A 22,820-nucleotide genomic window follows, 5' to 3' on the forward strand; every position below is an offset into this window, starting at 1 on the left:
AAATCTGGAGCAAACTTCCAGAAAACTGAAAAACAGCCGAAACACTGAGTTTCTTTACATCCAGACTAAAACGTGGCTGGTCGCAGTTTCTTTTGATTCATAATAAATTAAACATTTTGATCTAATGACGGAAGAATTTAATGTTTCAGTTGATTTTTGACTTTGAAAATTTGACTTTTAAAAGTCAAATTTGAAAAGATAGTTGTGGCCATTTTACAACGATCTACAACGATCTACCGTTGTAGATCGTTGTAGAATGGCCACAACTATCTACCGTAACACACCACACACTACAGGATGATCGCAAACGACAATCTTAGAAGTCGCCTAGTTTATCGCCTCGTGATAAACGATAAATCAATTAATTGTACGATAAATTAAAACTATTGACGTCATTTTAATTATCGTCTCTTCCAGCCTTTTTCTCTTTCTGTTGATGACACTGAATGAAAAAAGGCTCAACTCCGCTGCTCTCCACTGACCCTCCCTTCCTGTATGTATGGCTGGTTAGCTCAGTTGGTTGCAACGTGGTGCTCTTAAAGCCAAGGTTGTGGGTTCAATGCCCACGCTGGCCAACTGATATTTAAAGTCTTGAGAAAATCAATTTTTATAATTAGCAGGAGGCTGTATATTAAACCATTATGCACATTGATTTTGAAAAACAATAGAATATCAGCTCTTGCTCAAATCTTTGTTGTGCTAAGATCATGTAAGATTTTCTGAAATCCATGGAAACTCAACATTATGACTTATGATTAACTTAAGAAAACTCTGTCCAGCTGTTAGCTCAGCTGGATGAGGTGTGGTGCTAATAACTCTGAGGTAACTGGTTCAATCCCCATACTGGTCAATAGAAATCTAAAGACTTTCATACAAATAATACTTAAAAATAAAAAGGGTGGAAAACAAAATCAACACTTCAGAATAAAAGAGGTTGGAAATGATAATTGACTGCTTATCATTTATAAGTGGTGTTTATAAATGATAAGGTGTCTTTTTACCGGGATGAGTTCAGGAATCCTTTAATCTTTCTGGATAAACGGCCTTCCTGAGCTGAACAGAGGGAGGATCAGACTCTATCCAGAGAAAGCTGTGTTTCCTGGAGGAGACACAAACCATTTAACCGTTCATGATGCTGAAAAGAAGCAAACGAGGCCTCAGAGGGGACCGGTGCATTCCTCGGTGCAGGAAGAAAATCCCCACAATGCTCCTCTGTTGTTCCCGACAATGTAAGGTGACACCGCTCCGCTCCCCTCCTCCCCTCCTCCTGATGATCCGTTCTTTTCTCCATAAAGTGGGAAAAAAAGGGAGTGGGGCTGAAATCGGAGCAGTTTCCTGGGAGGTGGAGGAGATTTATGACCTGTTAATGTGCGAGGAAGAGGAGAAGCAGGAGGAAGAAGTGGGACGAAGGTCTGCAGATCCAGGACGACCCGGGGCTGAGGAAGATCCTGAGGAGGAAGAGCTGAACTCTCTGAGCGGCTGGACTTGGACTTGTTTCTGTTTGGATCGCAGGTCGGGAAATATCCAGGTGGGGAGGCGGGGGCAAAGGTCACTGCTGCCATTTCTGTCCTCTAAAGCAGTTTACTCTGGTTTCTTCCTGTTTTCACTCAGCGAGCTGCAGAAAGGAGCGAACCCTCTGCAGGTTTCCTGAGCGCCGCTGTTTGAGCTTCGATCCGTTTCCACACATCCAGCAGGTCGAAACGCCGCCGCCGGTTTTCCTGCTGCAGCTCCGTGTTTCTGCTCTTCTGCCCTGAAACATTCAGAGGATGAACAGAGGCAAGAATCTTGTAGATCTCGTGAGTTAGAAGCGAAACAAGCGGCGCCGCTCCGCTCTCGTTCCTCTGCAGGCGGTCGGTGGATTTGTGCCTTTGGGAGTTTTTTGGGGTTTTTTAGCTTGTTTGGCTTAACTGTAAGTCAGTTAGTGAGGATCAGCCGACTTGTTCTCACACGCTGGAAAATGATTCGCTGGACGAACGCGGCTCAATTCAAGGCAGTTTCTCCATCCAACCTAATCTACATGCATCATTTAGGTTTGTTCAGCACAATGAAACTCAGTTGAGTTGAATTTTATTATTTGTGTTCAACTAACATCACCTGGAAGAACCAGCTGTTTTATTTAACACAGAAACGTTTCGTAGGTTTTTGTGAATAAACTTACATTTCATTTGGTCAAAAATTAACAAGATCAAACTGCAAACTGAAAAATATTTTTCTGCATTTTCAATAATTCTTCCCTAAGGAGGATTTGTTTTTGTATTTTTACACAAACAGATCATAAATCTTTTTTTCTTAGTATAAAATTAAAAAGTATAATCTGATTTTTCTTTGTTAGTCAAACTTCACTAAAGTCGTGTGAATTTTTGCAGCAAATTAGCAAAGATGTTATAAACTCTGCAGTTCATCATAAAACTTAAAAACTATTTTTATTATTATTATTAAAGAGAAGTTTTTTTAAAGACGTTATTTTTCCAAAACCAACTCAAAGACATTCACAACCTTACAGGTTAATAAAAACGCCTTCAGGAAATCAGAGTTCTCCAATTTTCACTTTGATTTCTGGGAAATGAAACTGAAAGCTGCAGCTTTTCCTGACAGGAAGTGGTAGTTGTTATGAAGCAGTCTGATCGCTGCACTGCCCCCTGTGGGTCTGGCATGTTTAAAACAACAGGTTTGTTTCCTGTGGATGAAACGTTTCAGAAACTCATCCCATTTACAATGTTTGTTTTTTTTAAACAATATTTCAGTGATATTTAGTTTCTATAAAGACGTGGCTACATGTGGACGAGATCTGAGTAAAATCCGACCCGGATCTTCCGGATCAGACGTTGTTCCTTCCTGTCCAGCATGGAGTTTCTCCACTGAGCTGTTTATGTCCTTGGATCGGATCGGCGTCAGGTTTCCTGTCATATTTTGATTATTTTTTGCTATTATTCTAGAGATTATGATCAAAGCTCCACTCTGACTGACGTTCCTCATTTCTAAGCTGTTGTTTTGAAAAGTTGACTTTAGGGTTCAAAACCTGAGCGCAGTGGAAATCAGAACCGATCAGAGATCCTCCAGCTTCATATGTAACAGATCCTGTTCTGCAGGAACCTGCTGCATCGTTTAAATATCTTACAACTGGATTGTAGAGCCGACAGAGCCAGAGCAGGACGGGAGACGGCCGATAAGAACCGTTCTGTTCATGTCTGAGGAACCGATCCGCACTAAGTCAACGATTCTCATGATTTTTATTCTTCGTCGTGTTTTCCCTGTGAAGGATAAAAACATGGAGACATTCAGCAGAATCTGCTGCCTGGACAAAAGACGGGAAGCAAAGATTAAATTCTGGATCAAAAGGAACATCTGGAACATGTGGATGAAACGTTAATATAATAAAAATAAATAAATCGCTGATCAAACATTTTAAAAGCTGGAGTTTTTGTTAAAGCTGCAGTTATTTTTAAAAAAATAAAGAAACATTAATATGCTAATTTAAAACAAATAAAAAAGTTAAAACCCTCTCTGAGGCAGAGGAAGCAGAAATGATTTCAGTCCCGACTGAAAGGAGATGAAAGTTTCAGATTATTCAAACCCCAGTAAGATTTAGGGTTAGTTTGGTTCTCCAAATATATTAAACTCTGCAAAAAGAGTATTTTATTTAAAAAATGGTGTGTTGAACAATTTAACAGACATTTGGAGTTGCAGTAAACAAACCCCGATGTTTCCTCTTCTAAAGATGATCTCATTTTAAAACCACAATACTGAACGTTTTACTGCAGATGGATGAAACGTCATTAGCATCTGTATCTGTATTTGTATTTTTTTAAAGTATCAGTAAGTAAAACTGGGCTGACTTTAACTGATGTTTATTTCTGTCAATATATATAGATATATGACATATATTTACAGATATCTAATATCTGTAAATATCAGTTATTTAAGTGAGGTTGAGGTTTTGTTGGCTGCAGAAAGTGACCTGAAGGCTTCAGCCGCGGTTTTAATGTTTTATTCCAGTTTTGTTTTGCTGTAGAAATATCTGCTGTAAATTCACAGTAAACTTTAAAATGAGAGTTTTAAAAATGGGTCAAACATCAACTGGAAATAAAAGTTTGGAAAGTGTTGAAGTAGGAAAAGAAAACCTCGGAGGAAGGCGGTGTTGGTGACGTTTGGGTCGGATCCCGACTGATTTGTCTGTGAAGCTGTTCTTCAGAGATTATTTCTCTGAAGGTCGTGACCCCTCCCTCGGCGTGACCTCTGACTCTCTGCTTGTCCAGCTTCGTTAGCGGCCTGGAGGACTCGGACCGTCATGGTCACTTTTAACTCCAGCTGCCTGTGAAATCCAGCCAGACGTCTCCGTTCAGATGGAAGCAGATAATTAAGGGTTAGAGAGAAAGAGCTCGTCGCAGCGCCTCCTGCTGGTCAGAAGACAGGAGGGATGTTCTCAGGGAGTTTAATCTTTAAAGGGGTTTTTCTGTGGAAGCAGATCAGAATGTGATGGCAGCCACGTCAGGAGGCGGAGCTCCTCCTCAGAGGTCAGGGAGGTCAACGCAGAGCGTGAGGGGAGTTGATTACTGCTCTGCTCTCTCATCTCTCTGATGGAAGAAGCGCCTGTTGATTATTCTGCTAATCAGAGCCGTCCGCTCTGTGATTAGCTCCCAGCTCACAGAGCGGCGGCGCGGCCGCAGCGTTCATTACCACCCCGCTCGTCTGCTGCTGCAGCTCGGAATGCTGGGAAAATCCCAGGCGGGAAGAGGAAGTGTGTGAGTCCATCCTCTTCATCGTCTCACCACACACTCTCTGTTGGACTTTGACTGGGCCGTTCCACTCGATTGCTCCACATGTCTGGCTTTTATGGAAGATGGTGGAAGAAATGACCTCAGGAAACGCAGACCTGCTCTGATCAGACCAGACCATGTGGCAGGGTGATGGCAGCATCATGCTGTGGGGATTCTGGAAGATGGATGGAGGATCCAAATCACGGATTTATTGTTTCTTATTTTTGAAAAATGGTTCAATATAACCAAACATTGGTGGGTCGGTCAGTCAAAAGGAAACCGTCTGATTGTCAGACCTGTGGAGACCAGATCGAGACAAGGTCCGGTCGGTCCGGTCGGTCCGGCAGAACTTCTGCCTCCAGAGAAAACGAACCCACATCAGATTTTCCCCCCTGTGTTTCCTCTGACCCGACTCTCTGGGTTTCTGGGTTTTCTGAGCTCCGTGTTCTGGAATCGGTCCGGTCGTTTCTGCAACGTTTCCAGGATTAGTGAGCAGAACCGGGCCGCCGCCGCCGCCGCTGCGTTCTAACCTGGCGCCCCGCGGTGCCGTCCTCCGCTCTGCTCAGGTTCTGTCAGCCAGTCGTTTGGGTTTTATTGTCGTAATTAGAGGCGGGTTGTCCGGGTTCTGTCCCGGCCCGGTTTATCACCTCCACCGTCTCCTCTCTGCTTATTTAATCTGCTGAACAGAATCTTCCTGTTTATTATCTCCTCCAGTTTATCGCTCCCTCTTTGTTTTCTGTCTAATCTTTCTGCCTTCGCTCCGTTTAATCTTTGCTTTTTGTTTTATCGCCTCTCCTCCTTTCACCTTTCCTGTTCGCTGTATTTATCTCTCCGCTCCCTTTATTCTCTTTTTCTCCACTCTTTGTCCTTTTCTCCTTCCAGTAATTCCCGTCACCTCTTCACCTCTTTCTCCTAATCTTTGCTCTCCATTCGTCTTCTTTTCTTGGCCGTCTCAGCAGCTTTCATGGCTCCTGACGGCATCCAGCGCATACATCAGCCTCTCTAATTAACTCATAAATCATACTTGGGAAGTTTAAATGAGCGTTGGAGGGCTTTCTGCTCTCGCTTTGAGGCACAAGACAAGCAGATATTTGTGCTGCGTTTAATGCTGCGTCACTCTGAAGGAACTCGTGTTCCTCTTTGTTCTCCAGTTATCTCTGATTCCAGCCGCTTTTAATTTAATACAAACCTTTATGTAACCTTTTATATAAAATAACCATGTTTAGTAATGCAAAATGAACAATTATGATGTAAACAGTGACATGTATAAAAAGTTAATTAAGCTCAAATTTGTGTAAACATTTCCAATCTGTGGAGTTTATTTCTTTAAATTAATCTACGCAATAATAATAATAATAATAATAATAATAATAATAATAATAATAATAATAATAATAATAATAATAATAATATTGACGTAAAAGAGAAAAGTACGTGCAGTAAAACTCCTCCTGTAAGTAATTAAAATATCCAGTGTTACCAACTTCTGAACGTCGCTAACAGTGAAATCAGCCGCCTGTTTAAAGAACAGACTCTTTAATCTGTAGTTTAAACATCAAACATCCTAAAACGCGTTAAGGGTTTAGCGTTAGCTCAGAGGCTAACATCTACTGAACAGCTCTGCTGTTCAGCCAACGGGAAACAAACTCCTGGATCGGATGCTTTATGCAGAATTAAAAATTATTTTATTATTTTTCCTTTAAGCTCCAAAAATCTGATTTATAATCTGAAATTATCTGCCTGACTTTTTATTTAAGATCTCTTGTTTCTGTAATTCTTCTGTAATTTTCAATCAAAGTTTATTTGCACCTTTCAGGCGTTTCAAAGTTCTCTAATAATAAAAACACAAAATTACAAAATCATAAAACACATAAAATGTTTTTTCCAAATCTGTTTCTTCACTACTTTAAAACTCTCATTCCAACATGTTTATATTAAATATGTCCTAAACTCAGGAGGGTTTACCATCTTAATCCACCTTAATCTGTAATCTGTGGTTCTGTCTCGGAACCGGATCAGTACCGATCCAAGAATCCACCGGAAGACGAACGAAACCTCAAAGTTTCTGTAAAATCCCACCTGGTCGTTTCCTGCTCTGCTGCCCCTGGGGGTTCTGGGTAATTTCAGAGGGATTAATAATCCCGCCCCCTGTGACTGGGTGAGGATTCACCTGCAGCTAATCTGGATTGTTTACCTTCAACAGTAACGACTGTTTCTGACCTGACCAGTGTGACCCTTGACCTCTGGGTCAGCGTCTCCTCAGACTCCGTCCTCTAACTTATACATGCAAATAAACAAACTATTTAATCATTTTTTAATTCAGAAGATGAACATTTTATTGCCTAGAATCCTGAAATGCAGCAGCTGATTGAAAACTTTCTGCCTGATCTGTTGGTTTGTTTAGATGAATTGATTATTGATTGGATATTAAAAAATGAGAGATTTTTACAGAATTTGAACCATTTGAGGTTAAAACTGCCTCTTGAAAAGCTTTGAAGTGAAAAGATTTTTCATTTTAACTGTAAAATGTTTATATTTAATTACTTCTCTGAACTGAACTGTTAATTTTCACTAAATGGCTTTTTGGATCTCTTAGTGATCCAGTTAGTGATGAATCAGTTACTAAATGATCTGAGGATTATTTCATTAATGGTTTCCTCTCATGTGACTCTTTTACTTTCTCGGATCCTGAATCCCAAATTTCCCTCCTAACTTTTGTTTGTTTTTTCAACATAAACTCTAAATCTCCTTGTTTTGGATCTTGTGTGTAAATGTTGTCGGTTTCTGTCTTTTGGCTGATGCTGTAAAAGAGATGTTTAATCCCAGGGATTATTTTGAATTCCCAGCCGAACTGGGAGGAAAGTGTGTCTGATGAACCACTTCCTGTGTTCTGACCAGAATTATTTAAAGTTTTGGGTTTTTCATGATAGTTTTGTACTCAGTTGGTCTAAATGAGTTTTTACAGTCTGTTTGTTTCAGATAAACATTGTTTTATTTAGTTTTAGTTGTTTTTTGAGTATTTTTAATTTTGTGATTATGTTTACATGGATTGGGTTGAATTTCTCCCTTCTGCTGCTGCCATTTTACAGATTATCTTAGATTAGCCACTGCTTGTGTGGTGAAGAAATAATATTTTCACATCAGTTTGAAAGTCTAATAAATGGATTCATAAGCAGAAAAAATGAAAACTGTCTGTAATTCCAGCAGGTTTTAGTTTTTTTGGTCCCAGTTGAAGCTCCATCCAGTTTCTGAAATGTTCTGGGTTCTTATCTCTGGTTCTGACCCGATGTGTCTCCTCAGATGAAAAGATGCTGCAGGGAGCTGAAGACGGACTGAGCCCCACCTGAACCCCCGTCCCGACCCGACCGCCGCCGTCCCATCATGCACCTGCTGTGCCGCGGGCGCCTCAAGCTGCTGGTGGCGTCTCTGACCGCCGTCGTCCTGCTCACCTGGCTCTACCTGCTGGCAGGAAACCTGGAGAGTGAGTAGGAGCAGGAAGTGGTTCTGCCGGGTCGGTTTGGGTCGGACTCGAACTGAGACAAACTTCTTAATATTTCTGGTTTTGCAAAAACTATTTTACTGACTGTGATGTCGGTCACATCTCTCCAGGTTTACTGAAGATTTAAAACATAAAAAAGGTTTTGCAGGTTTGCCAGATTAAATAAAATAATCTTATTTTTTTCAGCTTGATCAAATTATTCTACATTTTTGTGTGTTTTTGGTTCGCTCCTGCTTTATTTTGTAAAGGTCATTAAAAGGGAAGGACCAAGTTTTCATTTAGTAAAAATGGTTTGTTTTTACAAATCAAATCAAATTAAAAACTAAAACTTGTATCACTCCTTACATTTTAGAAGTTGGGGCCGCTCAAACTAGCCACGCAAACATGTGTATGTGTGTGCGTGTGTGTGTGTGTGCGTGTGTGTGTGTGTGTGTGTGTGCGTGTGTGTGTGTGTGTGTGTGTGTGTGTGTGTGTGTGTGTGTGTGTGTGTGTGTGTGTGGGTGTGTGTGTGTGTGTGTGTGTGTGTGTGTGTGTGTGTGTGTGTGTGTGTGTGTGTGTGTGTGGGTGTGGGTGTGTGGGTGTGTGTGTGTGTGTGTGTGTGTGTGTGTGTGTGTGTGTGTGTGTGTGTGTGTGTGTGTGTGTGTGTGTGTGGGTGTGGGTGTGTGGGTGTGTGACGCACTGAGCCGCTTCCAGAGTTAAGTCTCACCAGGAAACGGGAGTTTTTCATGTTTTCTGTCGGTTTTTACGGGGTGTGACTATTACCTGGAACGCAGTGATTAACACCTTGTTCTGAGCGCTGCCGTCGGTTTTTATGATTACATTTCATATGCGAGAGGAAACGTACCGATGAGTCAGCATCATGCAGAGCAATACATGTGATTCACTAAGCGGCGATAAGCGGACGGGACAAACAGGAGAGGACGCAGCGTTGGCAGATGCTGCACACATTTCCATTTCTGAAACGCTCCAGTCGACTCCCAGGCGCAATTTGCATTTCTGTCCTTTTGGCAGAAAAACAGCCAAAGTGAATTAGATCTGGCTCCTAACAGACACGCAGTTCAGAATCGTCCTGATTCTGGTTATCTTTGAGTTTTCTCTCAAAGGTCAGAAATGACCTGATTATTCTCCATGACTAAACTCAGCTTTTAGCAGTTTAAGTGTAGAGATGAGGAGGAAAATGAGTCTTCTTCTGCTGATAGGCAGAAAAATGGTTGTAAAATCAATTAAAATCCAGACATTTTCCCCAGAAAGCCTTTGTGAGGTAATGTGGAAACTACCTCAAAGGGTAGAGCTTTAAAGCTGCAGGAGGTAACTTTTATTAAAATATAGGCTTTTTACAGTTAAAACTGTTTTGACAGCAAAATGAGGCATAATCTGTGAAAAAAATTGACTTCCTCTGCGTTTTCCTACAGCCAGAAAAGCATAAACAGAGCCAGGAGGAGGGTCTTAGTGCTGTCAATCATGCTGCGGTTCAAACCAACCAAATCCTTAGAGCAAGCTGTTCCCCTCCTGGCCTGTGGGTGCGCTGCACCAAGAACCACTGAGGGAAATGAAAACTCAAAAAGAAGAAGTGCAAAGAAAACTAGCTCACCCGCCGTTTCCCTTCTTAGAGCTACACACGTGCGTTTGTTTTGGTTGTATTTACCCAGAATGCCCTGCGCTGTATTCCACTTCCTGCTTTTGGAGCGGTCTCTGATCTGCACCAGAGTTCACTTCAACAGAACCGAGTCCGAGGTTTGTAGACGGACCAGAGTTTTATTTTTGGTCTGAATCCGTCGATTGGTTCAGTTCCTTCGAACATTTTACCAAAACCTGGTCAGACTTGGTTGTTTTGTGTCGCCCACCAGGCCCAAGTTTAGGTCAGATGACAGATTCTTTTATCTAAATTACTGTTAAAAACTGATAAAATCATTATAGTTTAATGTAGCATTTAATGCTTTTCTCAGAGAAATCTCATTCCTACTGTCTCGTCATTCTTTAGACCTTCTGCTACAACAAGAGGAAAGAGTTTCAGTAACACTGAAATGAAGGAGGCTGCAGCGATAATATTGTTTGGTTTAGGGACAGAACGACGAGGAAAGTTAAGTTAGAGAGACGATTGATGCAAAAACCCAAAGACAAGAAGAAGACGTTAGTCCAGTTTATTTTAACACCAGTTTTGTCTCATTTTCATCGTTTGTGTGATTTTAGGGTAAACTGTAGATTATCCAACCTTAACGCTCCTTCAGCTTTGGAGGATTTTCTTTCTCGGCAAAGACCCACCGAGGTTTCAGACCGAAGCGTCTCCTGGGGAGGAAGAGGAGGAGGAAGTGCGATGAGCCACATTTGAAGTGTGAGACTGGAGAAGGTTTAGCTCACAGATTCGCAGTCTGTTTGTGTCGCAGACGAGAAAACAACGATGGCGGCGGCGACTCTGATGGAGACGTGATGATTGGAAGCCCAAAGTTCAGCCTCACAGATTCTGGTTCTGATGTTTGGCTGCAAGATAAAATCAGACAAAAAGAAGCATTTTATGCTTCACATTCCACTGTAGTCTGTTATAAAAAGTTGTTTTTAGTAGATTTTAAACCATTTTGGTGATGAAAATCCAGTTTTTTTTATTTTTATCACAGCTGGTGAACTGTCTTAGAGTTTAAGCTAAAGCCGGTTGCCGTGTCGTTCCTCCTAAGATGGCCGCTCCCTCCTCTTGGCGCCCTGCTTGCCCGACACGCCCGCCGCTCAGGTTCTGGAGCGAGCCGTCCTGGAGTCCCGGGTCCGAGAGGTGGAGGAGGAGAACCGTCAGATCAAGCTGCAGCTCAGCCAGTCGCAGGGCGCCGCCCAGCTCGCTGACGGTAACTACGGCAACCAGCAGTGGGGCGCGTCGGCGGACACGGTGCCGGAGGACGGCGACAACACGGCGGAGGAGAAGGGCAACCACACAGACTGCTCCCGATCGCCGCTGGTCCAGAAGTGTGAGGTCAGGAAGAGTTTCTGTCTCGTCACAGATAACGGTCGCCATGACGATGTTTGTGATAAACCGTCCCAGAAATTATTGCGATAAGCGATAGTATTGTTGTTTTGACACCATTTTTAACCAACATGGTTCTGTGTCTCTGCAGCTGATCCATGTAGCGTGTGTTTGTGCCGGTCACAACGCCAGCAGAGACGTGGTCACTCTGGTCAAGTCCGTCCTCTTTCACAGGTCAGTCCGTAGAACCGAACCGGTCTGGAACCGGTCCAGAGCCAGGAGGATCCTCCTCCCGTCCGCGGCCTGAAGGTGTGTTTGGGGATCTGATTTAATCTGGAAATGTGTTGGAAACCTTTCAGCATCAGATGGTTTCCATAGCAACCTCTGCACCAAAGCAGGGGTTGGAAATCCACCTTTAGATTTAAAGGGGCAGTGCTATGTGTTTCAGCCACATAGAGCCGTTTTGTAGTACAATCAAGTAACTATGTTTCCTTCAGTTGCTATAAAAATGTTACAAATGTCAAATATGACTTTAAAGACATTTGAATTTATAATTTAACGCCTTGAAATTGGGCCGCTGTCTCTTTAAGAAGCTCCTGCTCTTTCTGAAGCTGCACCTTCAGGAAGTCATCCCTCTATTAATCCTTTCACAACGTTTTTATCAGAGAAGCAGCTCCTATAATGAGCTCAGCAGCTCCACCAGGTGTTTGCTAATTGCTTCTGGCTAGTCTGAAGGAGCTGAGTGACAGCTCCTTCCTTTCTCATTCTCGGCTCTCGTTTCCTGTCGTCCGGTTCCAGGAGGAATCCTCTCCACTTCCATTTCATCACCGACTCGGTGGCCAGTCGGATCCTCGGCTCCCTGTTCCGGTCCTGGATGGTTCCGTCTGTTCAAGTCAGCTTCTACGACGCCGAAGAGCTCAAGGTGAGGCGCCGCATCGTATCGCATCGTATCGCATCAGGCGCAGCATTGTCCTGTTTTACCTCTGGAGCCGGGTTCAGGTTTAGGCTCCGCTCTCGGTTACAGGATACATGACCATATTTGTGGAATCAGTCAGTCTCTGGTTGCCGTGGCGATCAGGGTAAGATGGACCTCAATCAGTTTCAGTCATTTGTACATGAGATTAAAATCTGCTGCTGCTAGTTTTGTGGGGTTGTGGCAAGTTTTTAATTAGTCACAGAGGAGTTACACTGTAAAAACACAAAATCGTACCAAGTATTTTGGTCTAGTTTCTGGTGCAAATGTCTCAGCATATTTGAAATAAAATAAACTAATTTACAAGTGACATTTCAGCAAGAAATAGGAGCTTGATAATCACTTAATATTGACTTTAAAAAGTTCTAGTTCAGATTATCTCATTTATAACATGGGCACAGATTAAATAATCTGCCAGAGGAACTGTTACGTTTTCATTAATATTAAGGAATAATTGCCCTAAAATAAGCTCCTGTGTCTTGCTGATAAGTTACTTCTAAGTTTTGTCTTATTTCAATATTTGAAAAAAGCAATAAATCAATTAAATAACATGATAAATTAAGATGAGTTAATTGATTTCTTTTCTCTCATTCTGGTGCTTTGGCCTTTTTATGAAAAACACTTTTGTTTGCAGAGACTTTATAATTAATTTTATTTGTTATTTTTATTGTTTTGTTTATTTATTTTGGACATTTTAAATGTCTTCCAGTTCTAGTTTTAGACATATTAGAGTTTAAAGTGTATTGATCTCTGAAAACGTGTCCCAGACCATTATCTTCATATTATTGTTTATAACTTCCTGTGTTACAGTGACAGATCTATCCAAGACGTTTGCTCTAGAAACCAGATCAGAAGGCGTTGTAACATGTTGTGTTTTTACAGTGTAGCTGAGTTGGACTCTTAAAGCCGTCAGAAAGAGGCTGACCAGTAAACACTCAGTTTGATGCTGATGGATGTGGTCTGAGTGGAATAAAGAGGATCAGGCATGAATCGGTGTTTGTGTTTCACGTTCTCTTCCCGCGCCGCCGCCGCGCCCAACAATCGGCTCTTTGTGCCGTCGCCGTGCCGACCTGCAGCCGCCCCTCACTCTCCATTAAGTGGAGGGAAACGGCGGCGACTGTAAGCCGCTTATGTTTGCAGATGATGCACTTACGCAGATCCAATTACTCTGAATTGAGAGAATTAATTAAAGGACTCTGTTTGCAGATTGATGTTTAGTGTTTGCCAGAAAATGGCTGAAAGAGTCTTTGTGCAAACCGACCAATCAGAGCAGAGATGATCTCCGTCTGCTTGCCGTTTCAGTCCGAAGTCTCCTGGATCCCCAACAAGCATTACTCAGGTATTTACGGCTTGATGAAGCTGACGCTAACCAAAGCTTTGCCGGCCGACCTGGCGAAGGTCATCGTCCTGGATACGGACATCACCTTCGCCACCGACATCGCCGAGCTGTGGGGCATCTTCAAGAAGTTCACTGGTGAGAACAGACTTCACTTCCTGTTCAGAAAGTTTACAATCTGCATAAAAAGACAGGTTTATATGGAGCTAAATTAGTGTCAAACACATTCACAACAAGACTTGTAAGTGTAAAACATTACTTATAAATGCAAACGTCAACATTCAGGTACACTGCAAAAACACAAAATCTTACCAAGTCATTTGGTCTAATGTCTTGTTCATACAGTTGAAATAAGACAAAATAACTTAAAACTAACTTTTTTACGTTTATTTGTGTTTTATTGGCGCATAAATTAACTTATAAGATGGGAAAATGTTTTGTTACGAGTGAAATGATCTGCCAGTGGAACTAGAACTTTTTCATTAATCTTAAGAAATTATTTGCTTAAAGCAAATTTAAGCAAATAAAAAGCAAATCTTACTGAAAAGTTACTTTTACTTTTTATAGTTAAAATATTTGCACTAGAAACTAGAGCAAAATTAGTTGGTAGGATTTTTGGTTTTCCAGTGTAAACAGTTTCTCAAAATCAGAGGATTATAATTATGATGCTGCGTTTAAGGCAGAAGAAAAGCTGGGATATCTGAGCATCCCCATATTTCTGACTTGGTCCAGTGTTAAAGTCAGGTTACTGGATTCAGCTGCTCTGAATGTTTCTGCTGATCAGATGTTTAGTTTTTACGTGTCAGAAGACGATGCCGGTACTGAGACTTCCTCCTTCAGTCCTTCTGACCTTTAACATCCTAACTGATCGGTTCTGCTGCTCTGTAATCTAACAGAAAACAAAATCATGAAAACATCCAGGATGTAAACGGTTTCTCTGCTGCAGGCAGAGCCGATCACGTTCTTCTCTCTCTGATTGATCAGCAGCAGCTCATTTTTTTCTCTGTAGTTCATCCGAGTTTATCAGATTCCTGGGGATCCGACTGGATCAGCCTCCATCTCCACATGATTGAAGCAAGAAGTTGACTTGATAAAAATCAACTTCCTGTAAATTCCCTCAGGCTGCTTTTTGAACCAGAAGAGTTTAAGTTGGTTGACTGAAGTTTTTCTTGTGTTTCCAGATAAGCAGGTGATCGGCCTGGTGGAGAACCAGAGCGACTGGTACCTGGGCAACCTGTGGAAGAACCACAAGCCCTGGCCGGCGCTGGGGCGGGGCTTCAACACGGGTAGGCAGCGGTTCTGTTTCCTGTATGTTTGGTGAAGCTTTGAGCCGTTTCATTTCCTCCTCCTCTGCTGCCGCTGCAGGCGTCATCCTGCTCTACCTGGAGCGGCTCCGGAGGATCAGCTGGGAACAGATGTGGCGCCTGACGGCAGAGCGGGAGCTGATGAGCATGCTCAGTACGTCGCTGGCGGACCAGGTGAGACGACCTGCCAATCAGAATATTCTAACTGGCAGCTGATCTGATCTGAAGGACTGGTTTCTCCTCTAGATGTTTTTATCAGAGCGTTACTTTCTCTGTGTGTGTGCGTGTGTGTGTGTGTGTGTGTAGGACATCTTCAATGCCTTCATCAAGCAGAACCCGGTCCTGGTTCACCAGCTGCCCTGCTTCTGGAACGTCCAGCTGTCGGATCACACTCGCTCTGAGCAATGCTACACCGAGGTGTCCGACCTCAAGGTACGGTACCGACCCGACCCGACCCGCCGGCGGCCTTCCTCTGGTTGGGCTCAATGACCGTGTGCAAGAAGAACCCAGAATTAAACCTTTTAAAGGGATTTGTTATTTATGCAACTCTCACATTTTGCATGTTTTTTTTCTACAGCTTCTAAAAACAACCAGAGTTTAAAAATCACCCCGATGTTTGAACCGTTTAAAAAACCTCCATAATGTAACGACATAAATCAGCAGCCGCCGCGGCGTTGCCTAGCAACCCCAGCAGAGTTGAACCCATTACCTAGCAACCCAATCGGAACTCCAGCTGGTTTTACTGCTGTATGTACAATGGCTTCTGGAAAGTGTTTTGTTGTTGACATCCATAAACCACTTCCACATTCTTGTTGGTTGTGCAGGAGGCTCCACTTTTGCTTTTCAAAGGTGTACGGATGTATAATTTTGCTTCTGTTTGCAGACATTTTAATGTGTGAGTGGAAATGTTGGCTTTGGGGGCGTGGCCAGCAGCAGCTCATTTGGATTTAAAGTTACAGAGACCCTAAAACAGCTGAGAATAATCAGAACTGAGCAGACTGACTGAAAAATGTTATGAACATGTTTTGTATAGGCCACACATATGATAGGTCACCTTCAAACACGCATTAGAAACTATTGTTAGAAATAGTGAGATCTGATTTGCTTGACCGACAGCTGAAAATTGATCAGATTAATTGTAATGAATCGATTATTGAAATAATCATCAATTAATTTAGTAATTAATTAATCATTAACTGGAACAGAAAAAAGGCCGTCGACTGAGAGAACAACACAGTCAGCTGTAATTAACATAAAGCATTTAGGATAAGAAACAGTTTGTCAATAAATACATTTAACCAAAACGTCTTTGTAGTTTTAGTTCATATTCAGTGAAGGAATTCTGTCGTTGCATTTTATTCCATTAAATGTTTATTTCCTTAATTAAAAATTTACTGTGTTATTTTTGCATCTTTTCACAAATTTCTAATATTGATTAAAAGAAAAATATGTAAAAGTGCCAATTATTTATCAGATTAATTGTTAGAATTATGAATGTGATAATCAATTACTAAAATAATTGTTAGCCGCAGCTTGAGCTGATATTTTGTTTCTTTAGTCCAGTGTGAGAAACAACCTGTTGATGTTGATGTTGTTGTTGTTGATGTTGTTGTTGTTGTTGATGTTGTTGTTGATGTTGTTGTTGTTGTTGATGTTGTTGTCGTGTTTTCAGGTGATCCACTGGAACTCTCCAAAGAAACTGCGAGTGAAGAACAAACACGTGGAGTTTTTCAGGAACCTCTACCTGACCTTCCTGGAGTACGACGGCAACCTGCTGCGGAGGGAGCTGTTCGGCTGCCCGAGCCAGGCCAGTCCGGAGAGCGTCCGGGTACGACACACACACACACACACACACACACACACACACACGAATAAACACAGGAGCTCGTTACATCTCAATAATCCATTCTGTCATGAAAACGAATCACCCTGCATTTGTTTAAGCATAAAAAAGGCAAAGAGTCTGTTAGAAGCTGTAGTTCCTCTCCTCAGCTGCAGGCGGCGCTGGAGGAGCTGGACGAAGACGATCAGTGCTACGATTTCCGGCGTGAGCGGCTGACGGTGCACCGGGTCCACCTGTACTTCCTGCAGTACGACTACACGCCGGCTGAGGACGACACCGACGTCACGCTGGTGGCTCAGCTCTCCATGGACAGGTGGAGGAAGGAAAACTATAGATAAAATCATCAGTTTTTATTTTTGATTGGCATTATGTCTGCTAAAACTAACCACAGAGGAAAGACCAAGGCTGGGCCCAGAGCAGAACCTGGAGGAACTCCTTATGTTTACATGAAGAAATGATGAGTAAAACTGCCAGAATCCTCCTTTAATGCGTTTCGCTGCAGTGGAAAAAATCTGCTGAATGGCAGCCATGTTTTAAACAAGCAAACATGAATACGTAAAGTCTCTTATCTGCAGATTATGGAGGGCTAAAAGGGACAAAATTAAATAAATACATACAAAATTAAATATTTAGTAAATGTAACATGAAATAAATATGTTTCATTAAGTATTTAAAATAATTTATTTAATGAACAGCTAATTTATTAACTTTAACTCCACCCATCTTTTTACCGCCCACTGTTTTGGTTCTCTGGTAGCCCCGCCCCCAATATTTATTTTATTATTATTATTGCTGCAGTATGTCTTTTATTTGTATTATTATTATTTTCTTGGTATTTTACTGCAAATTTTTAAAAAATTACTCAAACTTAATTTTATTTCTTGTTTTCTTTTTTCTGTCTATGATTATTGAGACTTATTGAGAAGCTCAGAACTTTTAAATGTTCTATATAAATAACTTTTGACTTGACTTGAATAACTTATTTAACAAATGAACCATCTATCAAATCAATTATTTATTTCATGGCACATTAAGATAATGATGTAGTTATTTATAGAATTTTGTCCCTTCCAGCCCTCCGTAGCGTTTGATTCCTGCTGCTCTGAGCTCTTCCTCCTGTGTCCGTCAGGCTGCAGATGCTGGAGGCCATCTGTAAGCACTGGGAGGGCCCCATCAGCCTGGCGCTCTACATGTCCGACGCCGAGGCGCAGCAGTTCCTGCGCTATGCTCAGGCCTCCGAGGTCCTCAAGAACCGCAAGAACGTCGGCTACCACATCGTCTACAAGGAAGGCCAGTTCTACCCGGTCAACCTGGTGAGGAACGTGGCCCTGAGGAACGCCAACACGCCCTACGTGTTCCTGACAGACGTGGACTTCCTGCCGATGTACGGTCTCTATGACTACCTCAGGTGAGAACAGCGGGCCTGCAGGTTTGGTTACAAAACATTTAGTTGATCCTGGTGTCTGTGGCTTCAACGCTAAATAAAAAGATATATGTGCTAATCAAAAACATTAGTTTCACTAATGCTAATCAGCTACACCAACATGATATTTATCTGAAAGTAATGCTAAAGTGCTACACCAATATTATACATATTGTAAGCTAATGCTAAATTTCTGAACTGACATGCCAATTAGTGGAAGCTAATGCTAAAGCACTAAAAAAACATGGTGTGTAGTGGATGCTAATGCTAAATCTCTGAACTAACATGCCAATTAGTGGAAGCTAATGCTAAAGCACTAAACAAACATGGTGTGTAGTGGATGCTAATGCTAAATTTCTGAACTAACATGCCAATTAGTGGAAGCTAATGCTAAAGCACTAAAAAAACATGGTGTGTAGTGGATGCTAATGCTAAATCTCTGAACTAACATGCCAATTAGTGGAAGCTAATGCCAAAGTACTAAACAAACATGGTGTGTAGTGGATGCTAATGCTAAATCTCAGAACAAACAGGGCATTTAATGGATGCTAACATGCTAAACAAACATGATATTTAGTGGAAACTTATGCTAATTTGTTAACCAACATGGGAATTAGCTAAGCAAGAACATTGAAGCGCTAAACCAACATGGTATTTAGCAGAAGCTTAACTAGCTGCTAACCAATTGCTACTGCTACATATTTAATGCAGATTTTTTTTCTCTCACAGTTGACCTTTGACCTCTCCATTCTTTGTCATTTAAGAAATCTGCTGAGTATTAAATGGTTAATGGTCCAGCTGGTTCTCAGCCAAAACAAAACCCAACGATCTTGAATGTTTTGGGTCTTTCAGGAAGTCGATCGTCCAGCTGGATGTGGCTCACACCAAGAAGGCTCTGGTGGTGCCGGCCTTCGAGACGCTGCGCTACCGTCTCTCCTTCCCCAAATCCAAAGCCGAGCTCCTCTCCATGCTGGACATGGGGACTCTCTACACCTTCAGGTACCAGAACCAGAACCTTCCAGAGGAGCAGAACACCCAGCTAACAGCGCCCCCTGTCTGCAGGTACCACGTGTGGCCGAAGGGTCACGCTCCCACCAACTATGCTAAGTGGCGAACGGCGACCACGCCCTACAAGGTGGAGTGGGAGTCGGACTTCGAGCCGTACGTGGTGGTGAGGCAGGACTGCCCCGAGTACGACCAGCGCTTCGTGGGCTTCGGCTGGAACAAGGTGTCCCACATCATGGAGCTGGACGCTCAGGTGCGCCACCGCCTGGAACCGAACGGGACTGAACTTAGTAAACAAAATGGAATCCACAGGAAAACGGGGATTATTATGGAAGAGCGCTCGCTTTTACTTTTAGCAAGTTTTTTATGTGATAAACATTCTGATGTTCACTTAAACATTATAGTATTTTTAAAATGGAGATTTTGCAAATAATGTTTGAGTTTGTAAAAAAATGATGTGGGAGCAAATGTTCTGTTAAACCAACAAATTAAAACAGGTTTGGCAGAAGCTAATGCTAAAGCGCTAAATTAATAAATTTAACAGAAGATAAGACTAAAGCGCTAAACGAACACAATAATTAGCATAGGCTAATGCTAATGCTAAATCACTAAACCAACATGGTTAGAATAGACAGAATGTTGACCTCCAGCTGCTGGTTAAATTTTTTCCTCCATTTACATCATAATTACATCCATTTTGGGTTCATAAATGTAGTTAAAGTGGAATTCAGTAAAACTGGAATAGAAACTGTGGAATAATAAATCGGGTTTCTCAGAACCTTGCAGGTAAAATCCTGAGCTTTGACTCCGGTTCTCCGTTTGTGTCCTGCAGGAGTTTGACCTCATGGTCCTTCCCAACGCCTTCATGATCCACATGCCGCACGCTCCCAGCTTCGACATCTCCAAGTTTCGCTCCAGCTCCAGCTACCGCAACTGTCTGAACACGCTGAAGGACGAGTTCCACCAGGATCTGTCCAGGAAGTACGGCGCCGCCGCCCTCAAGTACCTGACGGCCCAGAGGAGCATGTGAGCTCCAGACGGAGCGCGGCGGGCGGAACCGTGAAGCTCTATGGCCCCTCGGAGAGCGGCGGCGGCGGCGAAGGCCCGGAAGCAGGAAAACAGGAACCATAACGGTTTTCACTTTGTTCTGACAATCAGGGCTTTTCCCACTGGGAACCAGTCCGGACCCGGCGCTCCGGGTCGGGGGAAACCAGTCGAACTGGAGAACGATTCAAGCCTTATCAACTTCATGACATTTACAAAGATATTTAATAACACTTTTTGTTTTTTTAAGGCATAAATCTGAACCAATGATAGCAAAACATTTGCATTTACAGAGTTTTGATTACGGCTTTATATTTCTGGACGGGTTTAAGGGAAAAGAACCCGACGGTTTCCGGATCAGATCACGTTTCTGTGTGCTTTAAGTGTGTGTGCGATCCGGCGCCGCTGTCGCCGCGGCGACGCCACTCGGAGTCACGCCTGCTTCGTCCTGCATGTAAACCGCTGCACCAGGTTCTCATCTCATCGCTCGGGTTTCACAGCAGCAAGAAGTTCTGACCGGACCGACCGGGACCAACTGGACTTTACGTCTGAGTCACTGGATGTCTGCGCCGACTACTGACCGATTTCACTCGTCATCCTGCTGAGTTTTACTCATCCAGCTGAAATCAACTCATTTCCTGCTGCTGCCTCAAAATTCTTCATATTTAAGGAAATTCTTTGTTTTTTAGACCCAAACACTGAAAAAACACAAAACCTTACAAAGTAACTTTGGTCGAATTTCTGGTGCAAATATCCTAGAACACGTTTCAGCAAGACACAGAGGCTGGTTTTAATTAATAATTCCTTCATTTTGATCCAGTGGCAGATAAATTAACTGAAAATACTGTAAAACAAGATGGCCGCCATGGGCGTGATGACATCACACTGAACGATGGAGACCCCAGGACAACATTGGTGAGGAAAAAAATATTATTAAATAGTAATATTTTAGTATTAAAGAAGATAAAATCAAGTTATGGCCCAGTCCTAGGTTCAGTTAAGGTCAGAGGTCATGATTCAACGGTGACAGGGAAAAACTGGTCAAAGATGGCCGCCGCGGGAGGGATCCGACACCAGAACCAGCGCATTAACCTTCTCAGAGATCACCCCGATGTTCTGGGGAAATAATCACCAACATTTTAGTAATTCCTCCTCTGATTGGTCAAAAAAATTAATAAAAAAAAAAACATTTTAGGAAAGTTAAAATTGTTCTGGAAACATTCAGTTTTCTCTTCGAACTGAAACATTTAAACAAAACAGAAAATAAATCTGTGAGGGGAAACATTTAGGTCCCACCTGATCGCCTGACTATAAATAAGAATCCATTTTAATTCATTAATCTATAATCAATCATAAACGAGCAGCAAGACAAACGTCTTAATTCCAGCTGGATTTCCTGTTTTTATTTAATTTTTTATAAAAGTATTTAATGTTCAGATTTTCTCCTCTGGACTTTGGTTTGATTTTCATTTTTATTTTTTTAATCTTTGTCTCGTTTTGAACCGTTTTGTTTTTACGCCGCCGCCATGTTGAGGGAAGCGTCGTCGCTGCGGCTCCCCGGCGGAGGAAACGTCCCGGTACCAAACCTCGGATCGCGTCTGACGGAGAGCGACTGGACCGTCGTCATGGAGACCGTGGCGGCTCCGTCCACGCCGCCTCCACCCTCTTGTTGTTGATTGTGGTAAATGCTAGTGCCTTTTGCTGTATTGTGAAACTGGATATTGATTGTACAGTCGTACGGACGGCGCGGCCTGGAACCGACAGGCTCTATTTATTATTGTTGACTCAAATCAATCATATTTTTCTATGTAAGTGCTTTAAATAAATTTGCCCTTTTCTAATTACTCCGCCTGCTGCGTGTTTTGTCCTCAGGAAGAGCTAATTTTGTTTTCTGGATTGCCCTGTGAAATTATTTATATTCCTTCCTCTGCGGGCTGAACGTCCGGGGAGATCCAACATTTATATTTATCGGGGTCAGCGGTTTGAAGCCGAGCGGCTCTTCCATGTGTGTAATTGGTCCAGTAAGAAACTTTTAATAGAAACGACATTGTTTTGGAGAAATTGGTCCCTTGGCTTCTCCTCCTGCTTAAATGCAAATCACTGAGAAATAATTGGAGAAATAGTTTCACTGAACTTTTCTCCAGAGCTTGCTTCATTCACAGAAGAAAGAAATCAAAAGTAGAAAAACAGCAGAAATGAAGATGGAAGACAAGCAGAAATTCTGCAGATAAATCAGTAAAAGCTGCTCAGTGATTATAAGGAGGCCACAGAAAGTTTCATAACTTCATTTTTGTTTCATCTTTTTCAGAGATCAACTCATCAGTAATCTGACTGCCAGGGAAACAGCTCTATGTGTTTTATTTCTATGTTTTCTGCAATATTTCGTTGATTAATTTCGGTAATAAATTATAATAATACAGTTTATATCAAGGAATTTAAATGTTATTTTCTGGAGGTGGAAAAAAATTTGATTTTCAAAACTTTTCGTGTTCAACAAAAATATTAATGTTTTGATCTATTTCTATAGGCTGCACAGTGGTGCAGTTGGTAGAGCTGTTGCCTTGCAGCAAGAAGGTCCTGGGTTCGATTCCCAGCCCGGGGTCTTTCTGCATGGAGTTTGCATGTTCTCCCTGTGCATGGTGGGTTCTCTCCGGGTTCTCCGGCTTCCTCCCACAGTCCAACAACATGA

At 42.2% G+C, this 22,820-nt stretch overlaps 1 protein-coding gene across 5 annotated transcripts in view; it reads left to right on the forward strand.

Moving 5' to 3' along the window:
• Nucleotides 1–21,975, forward strand: part of large2 (LARGE xylosyl- and glucuronyltransferase 2) — a 97,784-nt gene extending 75,809 nt beyond the window's left edge. For all 5 annotated transcript variants that reach the window (XM_044105133.1, XM_044105126.1, XM_044105116.1 and 2 more), the window contains 14 exons: nt 8,058–8,238; nt 10,926–11,212; nt 11,355–11,437; nt 12,002–12,125; nt 13,479–13,650; nt 14,694–14,798; nt 14,878–14,990; nt 15,123–15,248; nt 16,489–16,644; nt 16,809–16,972; nt 17,789–18,067; nt 18,935–19,081; nt 19,145–19,340; nt 19,920–21,975. In XM_044105133.1, the coding sequence (XP_043961068.1) occupies nt 8,139–8,238; nt 10,926–11,212; nt 11,355–11,437; nt 12,002–12,125; nt 13,479–13,650; nt 14,694–14,798; nt 14,878–14,990; nt 15,123–15,248; nt 16,489–16,644; nt 16,809–16,972; nt 17,789–18,067; nt 18,935–19,081; nt 19,145–19,340; nt 19,920–20,117 (2,250 nt within the window). In that variant the 5' untranslated portion in view covers nt 8,058–8,138 and the 3' untranslated portion in view covers nt 20,118–21,975. The remainder of the gene's footprint in view (nt 1–8,057; nt 8,239–10,925; nt 11,213–11,354; nt 11,438–12,001; nt 12,126–13,478; nt 13,651–14,693; nt 14,799–14,877; nt 14,991–15,122; nt 15,249–16,488; nt 16,645–16,808; nt 16,973–17,788; nt 18,068–18,934; nt 19,082–19,144; nt 19,341–19,919) is intronic.
• Nucleotides 21,976–22,820: the final 845 nt, after the last annotated feature.

The sequence above is a fragment of the Gambusia affinis genome, linkage group LG02 (assembly GCF_019740435.1).
Source record: "Gambusia affinis linkage group LG02, SWU_Gaff_1.0, whole genome shotgun sequence".
Lineage (NCBI taxonomy): Eukaryota > Metazoa > Chordata > Actinopteri > Cyprinodontiformes > Poeciliidae > Gambusia > Gambusia affinis.